The sequence below is a fragment of the Sinocyclocheilus grahami genome, unplaced genomic scaffold (assembly GCF_001515645.1).
Source record: "Sinocyclocheilus grahami isolate Dianchi unplaced genomic scaffold, SAMN03320097.WGS_v1.1 scaffold408.1, whole genome shotgun sequence".
In the NCBI taxonomy this organism is placed as follows: domain Eukaryota; kingdom Metazoa; phylum Chordata; class Actinopteri; order Cypriniformes; family Cyprinidae; genus Sinocyclocheilus; species Sinocyclocheilus grahami.
This window is the reverse complement of record NW_015505587.1, coordinates 545,932-565,263: the sequence shown is the minus strand read 5'-3', so window position 1 is coordinate 565,263 and position 19,332 is coordinate 545,932. Positions and strand designations below refer to the sequence as shown.

The 19,332-nt window shown below is 37.2% G+C and overlaps 3 protein-coding genes across 4 annotated transcripts; all 3 read left to right on the top strand.

The window, feature by feature from the left end:
• The first annotated feature begins 5,221 nt into the window (after positions 1 to 5,221).
• LOC107550813 (homeobox protein Hox-A11b) lies at positions 5,222 to 7,085 on the top strand. Its single transcript, XM_016232191.1, has 2 exons — positions 5,222 to 5,962; positions 6,853 to 7,085. The coding sequence occupies exons 1-2, from the start codon at positions 5,344 to 5,346 to the stop codon at positions 7,083 to 7,085; spliced, it is 852 nt and encodes a 283-aa protein (XP_016087677.1). The 5' UTR covers positions 5,222 to 5,343.
• A 3,768-nt stretch (positions 7,086 to 10,853) lies between these two features.
• On the top strand, positions 10,854 to 13,402 carry LOC107550811 (homeobox protein Hox-A10b). 2 transcript variants are annotated; one of them, XM_016232189.1, is made up of 2 exons: positions 10,854 to 11,619; positions 12,826 to 13,402. In XM_016232189.1, exons 1-2 carry the CDS (start codon positions 10,854 to 10,856, stop codon positions 13,098 to 13,100), a joined length of 1,041 nt encoding a protein of 346 aa, XP_016087675.1. In that variant the 3' UTR covers positions 13,101 to 13,402. The 2 variants fall into 2 exon arrangements, with proteins under 2 accessions (XP_016087675.1, XP_016087676.1); XM_016232190.1 differs by having other exon boundaries at positions 10,870 to 11,619; positions 12,823 to 13,402.
• Positions 13,403 to 15,990: 2,588 nt separating this feature from the next.
• On the top strand, positions 15,991 to 18,384 carry LOC107550810 (homeobox protein Hox-A9b-like). The gene is made up of 2 exons (XM_016232188.1): positions 15,991 to 16,623; positions 17,762 to 18,384. Exons 1-2 carry the CDS (start codon positions 16,095 to 16,097, stop codon positions 17,998 to 18,000), a joined length of 768 nt encoding a protein of 255 aa, XP_016087674.1. The 5' UTR covers positions 15,991 to 16,094; the 3' UTR covers positions 18,001 to 18,384.
• The last annotated feature ends 948 nt before the right edge of the window (positions 18,385 to 19,332 follow it).

Genomic DNA, 19,332 nt, shown 5'->3' with positions numbered 1-19,332 from the left:
AAACAAAAATACAAAATAAGGTTTCAACCTTTTACTTCTATAATTTCAAATAATAAACATTTATAGTAGCTACACCCTAATTTAAAACAAACGAATGAACAAACAAACAGAAATCATGTCAATAGCCTATGTAAATAGCCTAACATCAAAACGTCTTGTTGAAATCAACTACACAAAAATTAGAGACAACCAAATAACAAAATGGCAATAACAGTAACAAAAACAATAACAGAAAGAAACAAAAACTTTACCTTTACAAAAAACAGAAAACGGATAAATTCATTCCTATAAAATGTGTGAAGGAAAATAGGTTAGTGGCAGTTTCAAATTAATATATTTATTTAGGCTATATATTATTTGTTTAGAAACTTTGGAATAGTATTATAATTTATTATAGTTTACTTACCCAACAAATGCATTTTCGAATGCATACTCTAGGTGTACATATACCAATTGCTCAAGTTAAATCCAAACCCGATGCCACTTAGACATCGGTTTTTAGTTATAACCAAGAATACAATAAATACTCGCACCAGAAATTAAATGCAATCCTAATAAATAATCCAGATTGTTACTTGGCGTTTTATTTTTGCATTTTCGAAATCAATTAAGACAACATTTTTAATCTAAAAAAATTAAATAAAATAAAAAAACGATATCAACAGTTATTTGTTTGTACTATAGCCTACGTTGTTTTTTTTTACTTTTCATCAACTGATACAAGTGCATTTCAAATCAAATGATACATTTTAATCGTTACTGTTTCATTAACAATTGCCCGTTGACTCGGTTCTATTCTATACTATTCTACAAATGCATAAAATAACAAAACATATACATTTAGAGGGAATTTGCATTAGGAATAGTCTCAAATAAACGCTCACAGACTCTCTGTGTGTGGGATCTGAAGGCAGCCAATGAGCTATGGTCTCGAAAAACGTCTGAGCGGACGGAAAGTGTGGAGAGAAGCACAAGTCTACATGGACGGGATTCACAGTTTGCGTTTCAGATCAATAAGCATTTCAATTTGGACTGTGCTGCCACCCAAAGGCACTAAAAGAAATAACATTTGATTAAACCAGCGGTTCTCCGTCTTGTTGACGGTCTGTGTAAATTACATTTAGATAGCCTACTTTGTGTAGCCTATTTTTGAGTGTATTGCTACATATGATAAACTTGAACTTGTCAGTAAAATGAAACATGTGATGTTGATATGCTTTCGGATATGAAAGATACATTAGACTATTTTTGATATAAAACAAATATATAGGATGAACCCTGAACACAAATTAAGAGAGATATGAAACAGTAATATGCTTTCATTGTCTCCTTACTTTACCGCTATAACAAGCAACAACGACAACAAACCCATTGCTATTTTCCTCCATTTCTCATACGAGAAGCAACATTTCAACAAGGTGCTCGTCTCTAATTACTTTTGTAATTACTGCAGGCCTACCGCAGAAATAACTAGAATGTTTATCAATTCAGTCTCCATTTTGAAGGACATCTCGTGCAGAGTCTGAGTTTATACTCATTTTATATCACTCAAGATTTTATATAACTCTTTAGTGCACACAAAATTTGTATAAATTGTAATTAAAGGTTTGATTGTACCCTTTTGTTTACAGACGCAAAGTATATCTTAAAAAAATTTAGTAAACTAAAATCAAGGCGGGTTTAATAAATTAATGTTGTAGTATCAATGACATTAATTTATTAAACCTGCCTTTTCCCTAATTAATAGCCTAGGCATATTTTAGATTATTATTTCAAGTCAAAAGATTAACTGAATCAGACAAAAGCGTGCTATGAAAGTGTTTTAACATTACTTTTTGGCCTGTGTATTTGATCGCATTTATTCCCAGTGAAGGACACACAACGCCGTTCGTATCAACAGTTTTATTTGACTTGTTTGCTTTCCATGCAGGTCCGCACTTCTGATAAATTTGGTCTCATGTAAAAATATACAGTTCAGCGTGGCATCACCAAACTTTAGCGAGCAAGTGCAAGGCAAAGGTTGGGCTTAGAGTCGCTCGTCGCTCCCCTCAATGTGTCGGAGAGCAGAAAACCAAAAAGCAGTCATTTTTGGGAATATTGTTTTCTATATTTTTTATATTACATACAAACTCACCTACTAATAACACACTATATACACTTTATATTTAGTGGCCTTAACTATGTACTTACATTTAAATGAATCATTTGGTACAATGCACTTGTTGTGTACATACATGTTTTTACATTGTACATAGAAATTAAAACCACATTAATTTCTGTAATTACATTTATAATTACACTGTTGACCCATCCCTTAACCCACTCTTAAACCTACCCATACCACCAAACCTGTCCCTAACCTTACCCATATCCCACCTCAATAGCAGCAAAAGTGTTTTGCAATAATATGAACACAATAAGTACACTGCACTTATTTTTTTTATGTAAGTACATAGTAGTTAATGCCACTTAATATAAAGTGGGACCCAAAGAGCCTTTATAATAAGCATCGTACGAAAAAAAAAATTAAAAGGGGGCCCTCAACTGCACTGCGTCAAAATGCAGCAAAAAGACAATCTAGGCCTATTAAATGCACCAAAGCGTATAAGGCCACTCGACAGTAATATCACATTTTCACATCAAAATTACATTGTCGTTTCTTTTCTTAATCACAAACAAATGTCTTCTATAAAAGCAAATTAAAAGCGCACTATATTCGATGAATGCCTTCTTTTTTAAATATAGACTCTTGCTGCGATCAAGATTTAAAATGATTTTCATTTACAATAATAATACGTTTCTAGACGTCATTAAACGTGTAAAAGAATATATATAATTCAGTTTTTCCAAATGAAAGATCTTTGCTATTTAAATAAGTCTAAATTTGTTTAAACGAATGGAATTAAAATGATTGTGGACTTAATTGCACGCCAAATAGAATTATGCTTGCAGCTTTATCGCTTTTACTACAACTGAACGCTTTACAATTTTAGAGAGCCTACTTGGGTTCAGTTTGGGAGAGAACAAATCCAAAGACAGCTTTTCAAAGTGGATTGAAAAAATCCTCTAACACAGAACAAATTTCATTTGTTCTTAGTAGTATGAAGTGATGACAAATTGGCTTGGACTGTACCAATTACTGTGCTTCTCAAGAAACAAGTGCTAACTTGATCTAGTGCGAAAAATTATCGGTCCTTTGCCCAATTCATTCCCTAATTCGGGTGAGCCGAAAACAATACTAAAGAAAATGTCAAAGTTTCGTGCAATATTTCAGTAGGCTAACTCTTCTTAAACCTCATCCGGGGCGCTGTTTGGGCTATTTGCAAACTACCACTTACAAAGTGGTGACCCTCACCCTTCCCCGAACTTGAGATCTTGTTCTCAAACTCTTAAACATGCCAGAACTCAATGTAAAGTTGAATCTGTTTATTTGTAGAGTCATATGGTGCCAGCCAGTTCAGTAACGCTACAGTGAATGCCATCTTCTATTATAACATATAATTGTAATAATAAAAATAATACAGACCAAACATGCATGATAACCTTCTATCTACACGTGCATTCGATCTTATGGTTTTAAACCTGGAAGATGTGCTAAAAGCATCACTCTCACCCGATACAACGCATGGGTCGTTGTCTCTCGTTAATATACTGTTACCCGTGACTTTAGGTCTCATTGAAGTTCACGAATTCCAAGTAGGTGGCGTCTCATGATCACTCTCCGACGGCCATGGCTTGTCTGAGCTGACAATGGCTGGAGGAAGATACCAAGAACACCATAAAACCACGTCTGTCCTGGACTGGTTTTAGTGTTTTCATTGCCTCCCAGCGCAAGATTACTCATTAAAAGCCCTAATATTGACAATATTGATAAAGGAAATTTAAACCAATCTCCCAAACAGCTCGTTTTCGTTGCTGAGCATGGCAGCCGGTAATTGGGACTATATTCTTTTTTTGAGCAATCTTCTTTTTTATTTTCTCTCTTTTTTCTTTCTTCATAAATGTTAGCATTTAGGACTTCTCGGCCATTGTTCACGGTTTAATCCAAAAGAATTCTGCGGGGGGCACAGTCCAAGTTAAAACTTTATGGGCCTCAACTGTGTTTTCAAGCCGCTTCACTTCATGACTCCAGTGCCCAACCCGGGCAAATTCTGCCTTTTGTCTTGCCTACCTACATACATGAAAAGATTTTTGGCAAGCGAAAAAAAGTTTGAGCAATTTTGCACATGAGAATGTAAATGTACCCTTATGGTAACAGTATTTTTTAATGAACACTGTATGTGAGGGGGGAAAAACATAACCTACGATGCATGTTTGACGCAAATGGTGCTCCAAACAAGAGAGGCTTGTTGAAAGTCATGAAAGAAGTGCACTATATTCATATACTGTAATTAATTAAACGAGTTTGTAGTCATACTAACATTACAACACATATTAATACTAAAACTACCCAAATCGTATATTTACGCAATTATAATATAGCTCATTTGTAAGCGCCTTTTGTCAAATTCATTATTATTTTGCGCTTTAACATTTATTTGTGACTACACTTCAAACTGTGTTTTTTTGTTTTATTTTAACACACAGGCAAACAACGTTTTCAAACAAAACCATGAGTAAAAGTGTACTATATTCCTATGCCAACTGGTCGAAGGGTATTCCACGTTTGAAATAATTCTGAACTGATTATCGTGAAAGAAAACCAAATATATGAAGCCAGAAGCTTAATTCGATTTCAATTCCAACACACGGCAATAACATTACGTTCGAGAGTTTATTAGCCTACATGCAACTATCAATTAACAAAGAGCATCACTTGCGAATTGAAATTGTAAGTATGCATCACTGCGAAAGTGCCTCTTATGTTTCTTCCTGTCAGCTTTATTTTGAAGACTGTAGACAACAGCGAGAAAAAGGATAGAGAGTTACAGCGACACGAGATGTCTGTGACTCAATAGAACGAATCCATAAACATCAGAAGCCCTGGTTACTAAGGCGCGTTGGCTGTTAAGCATGCGGATGGGTTTCTCTCCAGCAATCCAAAGTGTCAACATAACCAACTGTGGTCCACTGCAAGCACACGTTCATCAATGAAAAGTATCGCTCACTTCTCGACTTGAACATTTGCACATGCTGGCATACAATATTCTAAGAGGTGCATGTCAATTTCTGCCCTTGGTCACATGACTGGCGCTCTCTGGAATGGATGGAGATGGATCTCCACGTCAGCTCACGTCTCAAAATTTCTACTCGGCGGATCTGCTTCAAAGCCACTGAAGCTGAAGCAGTCCTGTACTACGATGCGAGGCAGTACTATGGTTGTGGCGTGCCCAACCAAATGTCATGATGGATTTTGATGAGCGGGTACCCGTTGGGTCTAACATGTATTTGCCCGGCTGTACTTATTACGTGTCTGGAACGGAATTTTCCAGCCTTCCTCCTTTTCTGCCCCAGACCCCGTCTTCGTGCCCCATGACATACTCCTACTCCACGTCCAGTTTGCCACAAGTTCAGAGCGTTAGAGAGGTATCTTTCAGGGACTATGCCATTGACACGTCCAGTAAGTGGCACTCCAGGGGCAATCTGCCACACTGCTACGCGACCGAAGACATGGTGCACAGGGACTGCCTGTCCAATCCTGGAACTCTGGGGGACATGTTATCGAAAAACAACTCGGTTCTTTACCACTCCAACACGAGCCACACGTCCAACACGTATGGCAGCGTAGGGAGGAACGGAGTGCTTCCCCAAGCATTTGACCAGTTTTTCGAGACCTCCTACGGGAACGTAGAAAATCAGCCGAGCGAGCACCCGGTGGACAGAGCAGCCAGCAAGGCGCCTGCACCCACGGAGAGAGGCAGCGACAGCTGTCGGGGAGCAGATGAGACGGAGCGCTGTGAAGAGACGAGCAGCCCAGAGCCATCTTCCGGTAACAAAGAAGAGAAATTCAGCGGCAGCAGTAGTACGTATTAAAGCAGTTGTGTGAGAACGTTTCTGATGTAACGCGCTGTTGTTAAAGGTTTTATAAGCTGTTTTATAAGCATATAAGGTTTATAGAGGGCCCTGTATATTTACCCTAACAAAACTTTGTTATAAACGCAAGATCACGTGCTCGAAATTGAAATTGGCCGTGAATGATAGGCCATTTCCCTTTGAGTCTTCAAATATGCATTCATTAGAGTTTGGACTTTTTGTTAACGCAGAGTTATTTGAGATAATTGAAATCCTTAGCTTATTCATCGCCTCTGAATGCATGTTGTACAACAGGGAATCTAAAGAGCATTTTTCTTAGGGATTGATATGGAGTTTCTGGTAAATATCAACTGATACATCTTTTCAGTTTTTCTTACGTGGCTATTTAAAAAAAATAATATTTAAGTTATGCATATGAAATAATAGTCTCCATTATAAGTTATTCATTATCAAACGACCCTGGACGAGTGTGTTGTTGCAAAACTTGATATTTCATTCATTTAAGGGCTAATTGTATAATGTGTTATTACTGATTTATCGTTTAATTAATTAATTACATTTAGATAACAGCAACAGTTTATGCCTAATTTTAGAAAACGGCAATCGGGTGTATTAAGTTGTCTCTGCTGTATTAATTGAATGAGATTGTATATGATTTCTACACTCTAAAAAATCCTGGGTTGTTTCAACCCAACTTTGGGTCAAATATGGACTAACCCAACCGTTGGGTTACGTTTTTACATTAAATTTTTAACCCAAAAGTTGGGTTAGTCCATATTTGACCCAAAGTTGGGTTGAAACAACCCAGCATTTTTTAGAGTGTATGCAATTATATACAGTTAAATGTCAAATATATTTAAAGTCTTCTTTAAATTTCAGATGGACAGAAGACACGGAAAAAGAGGTGTCCTTACACAAAATATCAGATCAGAGAGCTGGAGAGAGAATTTTTCTTCAGTGTTTACATCAACAAAGAAAAAAGGCTACAGCTTTCCAGAATGCTCAACCTCACCGACCGTCAGGTCAAAATATGGTTTCAAAACAGAAGAATGAAAGAAAAAAAACTAAACAGAGACCGTTTGCAGTATTACACCACGAACCCTTTGCTTTAAATTGCCCATTGCTGAGAAATCATTTAGGCGAGATGGTTCATTTCAAGTTGGATGCACATTCCGGTTCCCAGAGGCTGCTGCGAGACGATATGTGACCTCCATTCCTCTGAGAGACTTTTTCATCGTGTAAACATACATTTATATGATCAGTATACCGTTTGAAATTAAAATTATTGTTATTATTATTATTATTATTATTATTATTATTACTACTTGTATTGTCATTTGTTATTATTATTTTCCAATTCTACACAGACTATTCAGTTTACAGGGATTTTATTTTTGTTATTACTATTATCTGACCAAGATCTGTACTTTTCGCATATGTCATATAGCAGTGGCTATATTCTTGAAATCTATTATGGTGGGAAAAAAATGTTGGGGAGGGCGAGATATAAATACTAGTGGTAAAGAAGGTGGTTAATAATCTGTTAAATACAGGTCCTTAATTGTGGTTTATATGATTAGACTTTGTTTTATTGAATAACGCACATTTCTTGAATATAGCCTCAGCTTATTGAGAACTAAATGCATCACGCGCGCTATACTCTCTGATACTTGAATTGTGTGGACTTAAAGTGTATATTTGATATTAGGTGTCTTTACTGCGCATTAGTAAAATCGGGTGACTTAACAAGTGTGTTCAGAAATATGAAAAAAAAGAGAGAGAGACATTTTTATTTATTTTGAACCGGACATTGGGCATTAAGGCAAAAGCAATAACAGCATGGGACACTGCTTGAGTCCTCTGAAACCCCGAACCTGAATTGTATTTTCTTTTAGATTTCTGTGTTTCTCCACCTTTTCTCTAAAACGCGTGAAACTATATATCGAGCTCATTCATGTTCATGATAATCTCTCATGTTTATAACATCTCCTCAGTGTTATATAAATCAGTCTCCTGAAATATCTTGTGTTTTCTCTCCTTTTCCTGGAGCAGGATCAAATGTTTGATGGATCTTGCGTTATATTGCCTCCACGCTTTTCTTTGATTCAAGGATCAAGTGTTTGCCGTTATTAATGCCTATAGTATCCATTACGGAACTGCCCAAAACATGGCTGTGTACGTCTCCATGAATCAAAATGGTCTTTCAACAAATGGTTTTATGTCGACCTTTCAGATAAGTCTTTATTTTATATTGCTATTTTGAAGTGGCATGTAACATCTATACAAAATTGATTGAGAATTAAACTCTTTTTTCTTGTTGTTTTTCTTGAACATGGAGAAAAAAAAGACTCTTGTTAGGCTACTTCATATAATTTTACAGTTTCCCCTGTATCAATATAGCTATCGATGATCCACTGCGAGAGGATCAGAAATTGATGTGGCTTATGCCACTCAGAAGTCTTATAAAAAAGTCGACCATAAGATAATAAGGACTGTTTTACGCGATGACCCTGACGGTTTGCGCATCCTTTGAGGCTCGATGGAATTTCGCCCTAATTACTGCACTTCCCCCCGTTGCTGCAGCAACTCGGTCATAAAACCCGTCTTAGTCTGGAGCATTTGTAGAATTGGAGTGAGGTGCCATAAACCGTCTGAGAACCAAGGTTATTAACTGTGACTAAGAGCTAGAAAACAACGGCTGGAACCACTGAAAGCTTGTGTTCACGGACTTTTCCGCCATCATTTGTCTCAGTGTCCCATCATGGCACCACGATTGGATTGCTCACTATTTTGCTCCTCCAACGATGCATTTCTTGTCCACTGGGCGACGCACTTTAGATCAATGTCATTGCCGGGTATCTAAAATCCATGCTGCAACATGTTTACTTTGTGTACGGGCATAGGACAACGTCTTCGTGAACTATACAAGGCACTGTTTCAGGTAAATAACCAAGTTACCATTCAGAAATTTTAATCAGCATTGCATTTATTTATTATATTTTTAGATGATAGCAGCATATTAATGCTCAAAACGTAGCCTGCAAGTAAAGTTTGTTTAATGATAAAAACCTCTTAATTTAAAAAGTAGTAGCCTACCACTTGTAACAGTTGTATTAGTCTCAGAGTATTTGTTTGTTCCTGACAAATTGATTCATTTAAAAGAGATTTAAAAAAAAAAAAGACAACATGTTTTGATTCTTGATGGCTTTGTCTATAAGTTACAGTTTTACAGTTATGCATTTTTGTATTATTCTAAAATGTTTTCTATACGCCATAGACAAATCTAAAAGTCTTCTGCAAATTGTTGTGATATGTCAAATGAAAAATCGAATTATAAAATGAACGGTATTTATTGGCTAATTAAAATTCATTTACTTTTAAAACAATAGCCTACCCGTCCTAGCCCTTTTGATTTCTTAATGCAGAAAGTACAAATAAATGTATTCCAATGATTAAAATTCATCTGTCAAGCCGAAAAGATAAACGTTCAAATAATAATACATTTTCAATAACTGCCCGTTTTTCTTTTAACATACATTTCAGCTTGTGTGATAAAAGCTCGTCTTTTATGGTGACATTAGTAAAAGCTTCCACTAGACAGTGTGAATCAAAACATGATTATTGGAGCAAGGACAACTTGACTAGTAAGAAAATTAGGTTATGGCTACTTTGGTAGCCTTTTTTTCTAGACCCGAGTCATCTAATTACTCTAGTTGTGCTATTAGGTCGATATTTAAAATTGCATGCTAATGCTCATATGCATTTGTTATTTTTATCATAAATATGTTAATTCCAGCTATAGGACGATTAATCCTATACGAACAAAGAAACAGGCCTATTTGTGGATATATTCTGTGAAGTATTTTTGACAGCGTAAAAACCGTTTCAAGGAAAGTTCAGAGGTAGAGCAATAAATGACCATTTACCCCATCCCATTAAACCACATAGGCTGAAAAAAAACTAAATAAAAAAACTCAAACCTGAGAGAGAAATTTGGAATTATATTTCATGTAATTAAATGCAAATCAAATGACAAATATATACAACGGCGGTCTCGACATCACACAGGCTGTGTATAATACATTATCTCCTGAACGCCAAAGGTAGGCATAGGTAAATTTAATCACATACAACAATTGTGTTAAAATTGCTATTGTTAAATAATTTAAAAGTTATGAGATCGTGGTTAGATTTATCTATATATTTAAATATAATAATTTTTAATTGCTTTTTTACTCTTAACCCGTAACTGAACGTTGCAATTATAAAGCTTATATAGGCCTATATGTAACTTTAAGTTTATCACATCTTTATTTTACAGAATGGAAATCAATATCCACCCCATAATGTGTTTCTGAAAAGCAGAGTGAAAGCCGCGTCTCGTTTTGAACTTGAGTGTAGCAAATAAATAGTTTTGACCCACCGCATTCATGAAAACCATCAGAAGATCAGTCTGTAACTCACTGTTTATGTGCTTAAAGGGCTGTTGGGGCAATTACAGTGTATCATAAAGGTTTACTATTTTAGCACTTGATCTCCTTTTCGATACCTTGTTGCTTTTTGGTTTTATTTAGGCTACGTGGCTCAAAAGGCTTTGCAGCTAATCGGCAATGTCAGTATTAACAAAGTCAGTGGTCGTAAACATAATGCTGTTCCCGTTAAATTCTGGTTTTATTCGCTTATATTTTCAGAAATGACTGATCGGGTTTATGTAGATTTGTCTTTAAAAAAATGTAGTTGCTTGAAAAAGATATGGGACACAAGGGTTACGTGCACACAGAGGGAGGAGTCACCGGTGCTCGTTGCAATTTAATTGGCTGTTAGCTCACACTGAGTTGTATAGTTATCAGTAATTATATTCAGCATGTTTTGCACAAGAAATGTCATCCAGAAAGGGCAATCTTCTTCCACCGTCATATTATACCACAAAGATGTCATGCTCCGATAGTCCATCTGGAAATTCGTTTCTGGTAGACTCCTTGATCCACGGAAGGGCCGAGGGAAGTGGACACTACTACCAAAACAGCGGAGTCTACTTGCAGCCGAGCTCCGAGTATTCTTATGGACTGTCTAACTGTGGCTATTTTTCTGGACTCAAACGGAACGAGAGCAATTCGCAAAATGTAGTACCTACATGTGGGCCATATCAAGGCATGGAAACATGGCTGGAGACGTCGAGGTCCTGTCGCATTGAACAGCCTAACAACCAAATTACCCCACGGTCGTTCTCGCCCACCATAAAAGAGGAAAACTCTTACTGCTTATACGAGTCTGAGAAGTGTCCAAAAGACACCATTACAGAGGACATATCGTACTCCCGGCTGACACCAAACTCATGTCCATCTAGCAACAATAACGGCTGTGTTCCGGTACCTGGTTACTTCCGTCTATCTCAGACATGCACCACATCTGAAGGTTTTCCAGACAACCAGTCTGTATCGACTCATGCTGCTGCTCAACGCTCTACCCGATTTGACAGCTCTCTTCCAGCCATAGGAGCAGAAGCGAGCAGGGAAGAGAGCGACGAGCCTCCCACATGCGCACCATGTGCCCCGGCAAGAAACAAGGAGCTAAGGGGGTCCACTGGCACCGCTTCATCTCCAGAACCACCGGACAGTCCGGAGAAGGCGGTCACTGTTACTAAAGGTTAGTTTTGTTGTTGCCCCATCCAAAGGATTCGGACGTCCTCAGGGCGCGTAAAAACATTAACGCCTTTGCGCGCGCGATAAATATATGGAATTGTTTTTCAGATTTTTATTTAACTGCATGTAGTATTAAAGTAATATTTCGGATTTTATTTTAAACACCTCATAAGGCTTTAGCTTGGCCAGATTTGGCGGCACAATCATATGCGAGAATCTTCAATTGTTTTAAAAATACATTTCTGAGGAGGTCCAGCACGCCCAAACCAATTTAGCTAAAGCCCTGATGTCTGTAGTCCTCTCTGTAATCCTTTACACATAACACAGCATTCCTTCGTGCCAAAAGCAGTGTGCACTGGCCATTTTTCGTTTGTAAAGCTCACGTTTTAATAATAGCAAAAAGACTATTTAAAACATATTGTTCGCAAGATCTCATTTAACAAATATCTTTTCAATACTCTGTGCAAACCTTCACATAGCAAAACATTAATTTGCGTCAAACGCCGTGCTGACAGATATAACGTGTGCTTTAGTTTCCCAAACATTTTTAAGTGATCACATAAAAATCGTAAAGCAAACAGGGCCTATTGCTCACGACCCTGCTATCCCCATTTTGTGTATGTCTTTCTATATATATATATATATATATATATATATATATATATATATATATTTAGCAAGCCTATTTTTCAGCTGTTTATAACCTCTTGGAAATATAATAACATGATTTCGTTTATAAAATGTTAATTTTCTTGCATAGGCGGAGAGCTTGTTTAGTTGCAATGCCTATAAAAACTAAAAATATTATTTTGCTCTTCTTACAAGAAACGACCGATAAAGCGTCGTCAGTGCCTTTTTAAGGCGTTTGTTTTAACAAACAAAAATGGAATAATCAGAAAATAGACAAAAACTGAATTAATTAATCGCAACTCAATTCATAATATGAATATGGCTACACGCGATAGTATCAGGTCATTTAATATTTTAAATGAAATGTTTATGTGAGAATGCATTTATGTGAATACTAATATAGTTGAACAGCAAGTGGAATTATTGTATGGATATTACAGGTTGTTAATAGCAATATTCATTTGGTAATTAAATAACATTCATTAGGCGTATACGGTCATTGCATCCCATAGTAAATTGTTGTGAAATGGGGGCTTGCATTTGGACATTTTGGACTAATAACGTCTCAAATTTTCAGCAGGAGATTCCAAAAGTGACAATACAGCTAACTGGCTGACGGCGAAGAGTGGCCGTAAGAAGCGTTGCCCCTACACCAAACATCAGACTCTAGAGCTGGAGAAAGAGTTCCTCTTCAACATGTACTTGACACGAGAGCGTCGCCTCGAGATCAGCCACAGCGTTCACCTCACGGACAGACAAGTCAAAATCTGGTTTCAGAACCGACGGATGAAGCTGAAGAAGATGAGTCGAGAAAACCGAATCCGAGAGTTGTCGGCCAACTTCAGTTTTTCATGAAGCCTCCTCGCTTTATAGATCTCTGGCACCCTCCTTCATCAGCTGCAGTGGTAGCCTACTTCAACCCTACAACAAACCGTCTCCGTAGGTGTGTGTGCATAGATGACTTGTGCAAGATACTATTGATAACTTATTGTGTGTCGTATACTGTAGACGTTTTTATCTGTTTATGTATAATTTTATTTGACAACTCAACATAAGATGTCATGGTTATTTATAAACTGTCAAGAGTACTTCACTGTAAAAGCAAGAGAGGAAAATATAAGAATGCTGAAGGTGTTAATTGTACATAGCATTCAGACTATATTGTACATTTACTGTATATAACTGCGGTATTTGCATGTTGTAATAATAACTATTATGAAACCATTTTTAAATAATAACAATACGGTTCTTCCTAAGTCCGACCTTGTCATGTATTTGCTGGAAAAAGTCTGGTTCTTAAAATGTAGAAACTTATAAACATGACGGGACTTCCTGTATTATTTTAACAGCAATCAAAGGTACCATCTTTTTTGGAAACAGAGTGCCAAAGAGATGGTCTCAGATGTAAATTAGTTATTACATGGAAGAAAACAAATAAAGGCATGTACGTAAAAGTCATCTTATTTTTAAATACAATTATTGTAGTACAAAACACTCCTGTTTTTCTGAGCTTTCTTTATAACGGGGATTTTGGAGAAGCAATAACTTTGCTGACTGTAAAATGACATGATTTATATAATTCTCAACACAGTCAGTACTGGTCCCGTGAAGAGTCACACAGAAATTATGAATACAATCATTCCTATTACAATTCTATTCCTGTCAACATTCGGGTTCTATTTCTAATTTGATCTAATTTTCATTTAAGGGAGTATTCCATGAAAAGTCAACAATTTTTATGAGACAGCATTGGTAAGATCACAGCAACGTGGGCAAAAAAATTATTGTAAGCCTACTTGTTTGCTTCTGCAGAAAATAAATATAGATACAAATACAGCGTTGCCTTCTTATACCTTCGCAAGCAAGAAACAAAGACAGCTGCTAAGTGATTTAGGTAGTTTCATGTTGTTGGGCTCTATTTTACATCCCCAAGACACGAAACTGTCTTAATTGCCTCGCAGTGAGAATCAGCACAACAACAAGACAAACATGTTGCGGGGAATTCTGAAAAGTGTTTACAGAAGTATATTGTATCTTGAAGAAAGACCAGCAATTCTCAGCAACATATGATATTTTAACAACTTAATTTTAACGCACGAACTGCACTGGTGAGGTGAATTCTTTAGAGCTGTATAAAAAGTAAATGTTGGAGTGCAGGTGTAGATAGCAAGGCCTCGGTTACGATCAATGCACTTTGGCCAAAGCCGCGTGCGCATCTGAGAGCACGCCCACATTGCCGGATGCGTCTGCTGGGCCGGAGGAAAAAAACACAAAGGCTTTATTGGCCATATTCAGGCCAGACAGCCAAGTTACAACCTGAAGAAAAACAGAGTAATAACCCCTGTTATAAACAAAGTCTGTTGAAGAGCCCAGAGATCCACTCTTCCGAGGACAAGATCACAGCAATGCTCATTGACCAGAGGGAGAAAAAGCTCTGGTCGTCCATGGTTGTCCTCTATTGTCAGTGTTTTCATGGCTAAGACTAAAAAATGTCAGGATTACATTTATAATTTATTTTCTATTAAAACAACACCGTATATACTCATACATAATGTTACAATTACGTTGCTGATTTCCAAATACCATGCAAGCTAGTGTTGAGATTCTGAATAACATAATGCCGTACAACCAGATGCTACGTTTATGTTAGTCTAACCACTGCAAATATACAAACGTATTTACGAACACACATTTTTAATTATGAAGCATACAGTCACTATTTCACTGAAAGTGTGGGATATTGCAAAAACAACGTTTTTTTTTGTCCTGTATTAGCTTATTCAAGAATACTAGAACATTTGAATACCATTATAATATTGTGATTGTCACATACGGCGATAAAAAAAAAAATCTGGTTTTTAATATATATATATATTTTTTTTAATTGTTTGTAGTGTTGGTCAAACGTATTTACAATTGTATCTAACATTAATCTTTGCGGTTTTAAGATTTTGTTTTGAGGCGTAAAGCTTCATTTTAAACATAAAAAACGGTCTATTTTGTACAAGTATCTGAGTCCTGTAAAGCTTTAGCTTTAACCCCCCCAGTTAGTTTTCTTCACAGCTTAGTTCACGTTCAGATTTATTTGGACTTGTCTGCACATCACAGTGTGCTTTGCTGAGGAGCAGACTGAAGGTTTGAGCGCGTTGTTACTGGTCACTTAGCAGGTCATATCTCAACAATCCAGTGGCACTTATTGTCATATAAAGTATACATATGGCTCACGTAAAGATCCTTTTTATGTCTGAAATATTTTATGTCGTCTTGTGCTCCACTAGGCCGCGCGGAATACGTGTGTTCTTCATACATTTTTGGGGTCTGCAAAATTTGTGAAAATTAAACTTTCTGTCTAAAAGTGGTAGTTGAATTGGACTGCAGGTACTTAGAGGCCTACGCAATGACACGACAACGTATTTATACGTTTGGGGTTTTATTTTATTATTGCAAGCAGAAGACCTACTCTATTAAAAACTGCATAAGGAAATTCCACAATAACGCTGCTAAAATAACAATTTTTGTTACGCTTGATGCTGAAGCTTAACAACATGAATACAATCAAATCCACCTTCATAAAAGCATATGGCTATACCATTAAAAATATGACTTGTAAAATGGAGGCCATTTAACCGTGTGCACTGGTTAGGCTTCCCCCTTTATCTCCCACGTTCTCTCCCACAGTCACGTGTCTAGCACATCCAATCCAATCTCTGCAGTGATTCAATTTATCAGAGGTCTGTAGTTCACAGCGAAGTCAAGTAGTTAGTTACTTGATTTCAACGGATTCTGCTTTTGTGTCAGTTTCATTGTGGGTGTATCTGTTCGGCTGGGCTCTCTTTGCTTGTTTTTGTTATGTCGAGATTGGGGACACTGAGTTACTACGCTGACTCACACATTCCACACGAGAATGAAGATCATTTGGCACCGAGGTTCTCATCTGGACCCGCGGTCCAGCAGCAGGCTCGGGAACTGGCGCTACTTGAATATGGCGAACAGGAGCAGTACACTTTCCAAGCCAAATCATCCATTTTTGGTGCGTCATGGAGTCCCATGCCCGTGCAGCCCCCAGGCACATCTGTCGCCTACCACCCATACATTCATCACCCATGCTCAACAGGAGAAACCGATGGAGCATCCGTGCGTTCCTGGGCGTTAGAACCGCTGCCTGCCCTGTCTTTCACGGGATTATCCACAGATACACACCATGATATAAAACTTGAACCACTGGTTGGGAGTGGTGAGTGCACCACGCATACATTACTTGTGACCGAGACTGACAACAATACGACCCAAGCAGAGAGGAAGGTACCGGACGATGCGCTTTCCAACGGATCACAGGATGAGAAAGCTCCAGCAGAAAGGAAGGCGTATCTAGACCCAAGTAAGCGCAACTCAATTTAAATCAGAATGCATGTGAATATGTAGGACAGGCTTCAGGTAGGCTACTTTTACCTTAACAGATGAATTCAATAGGCGTCGTTTGTATATAATATAAAAGTTATAATCCATAAAAAAGCTAGTCTTTTGTGAGAAACGTCAACAATTGTTATCCACAGATACACACCATGATATAAAACTTGAACCACTGGTTGGGAGTGGTGAGTGCACCACGCATACATTACTTGTGACCGAGACTGACAACAATACGACCCAAGCAGAGAGGAAGGTACCGGACGATGCGCTTTCCAACGGATCACAGGATGAGAAAGCTCCAGCAGAAAGGAAGGCGGATCTAGACCCAAGTAAGCGCAACTCAATTTAAATCAGAATGCATGTGAATATGTAGGACAGGCTTCAGGTAGGCTACTTTTACCTTAACAGATGAATTCAATAGGCGTCGTTTGTATATAATATAAAAGTTATAATCCATAAAAAAGCTAGTCTTTTGTGAGAAACGTCAACAATTACCTGTTTATTGTAGTTAAACATTCCTATATTGTACAGTAGGCTATTTTCAGTAGGTTATAAGGAAGCCTAAAGGTCTTCTAACTAGGCCTTTCTTTCTTTTTTCGTTCTGTGGGTGGCAATAATCTGCATTTGCGTTTGACAGCATATATGCAAGTTTGAATGGAATTAAAAATGCCACATATTTGCAGTATAATTAATCATTATAGACTATAGAAGTCATGTAACATATAACAAGGCTTCTCTGAAGTGCTGCTCTACACATTACATTCGATTAAATGTTATGTAAAAGACAATGCACAATTGTTTCCATTAAACATACAATCTGAAGCATTTTTTTCTCTTAGAGACAGCAAAGCCCTTGTTTATCCCTCATTCAAGGATGCAAAAATTGACAGTAGGAAGAAAATTATAGCTTGCACATAAAATTTTCGATCATATAAAATCCACCCGCAGCCCAGATGCATGCAGTCCGTGATTGTGCTTTCCAATTTCAGCATATCAAGATTGTATCATAGACTCTTCTTTCTTCTCGCGCGCTGCTCATAAAATGGCCGCAGTATTTTTCAAGTGGCAACATGACTAGCTCTCTCTCTCTCCGACCCTTCTTGCAGATAACCCTGCGTCCAACTGGCTGCATGCGAAGTCCACTAGGAAAAAGCGCTGTCCATACACTAAGCATCAAACTCTTGAGCTGGAGAAAGAATTTCTGTTTAATATGTACCTCTCACGCGACCGTAGATATGAAGTGGCAAGGCTCCTAAATCTCACCGAGAGACAAATCAAAATTTGGTTCCAAAACCGTAGGATGAAGATGAAGAAATGCAATAAAGATCGTCCAAAAGACATTTAAAAAATGGAAAACTATAAATGCAATCTGCAGTGGATGAAGTATTTGGTTCGTGCGAAGGTGTTTGTGAATTAGCCTTTTTCCTCATGCACAACCACGGTAGATTATTATTATTGACAGCCTACATTTTGTAATGTTAGATGTACATTGCACAAACCTTTTATCGAAGGGTATGCTTGTATATATTATTGTGTCTTTGTATACAGCTTGTATGGTGATAGTTCTCTTATTTGGTTTCCTTGTTGTAGGTCTAGCATTTCGCTTTCTGTAGGCCTACATTTTAAATGTTCATTTTTTGAGCACCAGTTCATGATTTCAGGGAAATGGGTTCTGCGATGTGAAATGCTGATGATATGCATGAATTTCAGATTTTTTTTTAAATCAAAAATGACTTGTAGCGTAATGTATCAATGTTTAATGTGACTACCTAGATGTATTTGAACTACCTATGTATTAAGATGAATTTATGTTGTGTTGTTTGTCATTGAAATATTTCAGTGAATTTTGTAACATTTACGTGCTTGTAATGTTATATGTGAACACACAAATTGCATACGCCAATACCTCAAATCAACAGTTTCAGTCGTTTTCAAATTAAATTCCACTTGTGTACATGAATACATTTATGATAAATAGTCAATTTCGTTAAGACTCTCTATACCAGTGGTCTGGGGAAATATATACGAAATTAATACTTTTTTTCATGGGTTACACTCTAACGTGCAAATCTGCGAAGTTGTCATTAATAATTGCAATCCTGTATTTCTGTGCTATGCCGCACATAAAGTTCCAGACTCATGAAAGACTCAACATAGGCTAAATAAATCGCTCCTGAACGAGGCTGACAATGACTACAATCCCATGGTATTTTTACGCTATACAACGAGAAATAATTTACCGCCCTCCAAACAGTTTTACACTTCTCATGCTCTCGAGCTCCGTTATCTTGCAACCCACTGTTTAGTGTTCTGTTAACGGCCCGGATGCCGTTCATCCGAATAAATAAAGCTTAGTCTGATGCTCGCAGACAGGCCTGCACATTCTATTTGTGCCTTGCCCCTGCAAACGATATTAGTGGCCGTGCGGCAATAAACCACAATCACAGTCTTAGCTGTTTATGGGGTGCAAAGCGATTGAGGGCGGAACTGGAACGACTTTTTGGACGCCCAATGCCTATATTACAATTACAGTAACGCATTATATATTTTATTTAAAAAAATTAAACATAAAAAACTATTTTGTTAGTTTTCGTTGTATTATTATTTTGTATGTTTGTATTTAATAAACACACAAAATATAGGAAAACAGAAAGAAAAAAGAAAGACTGCTGCAGAC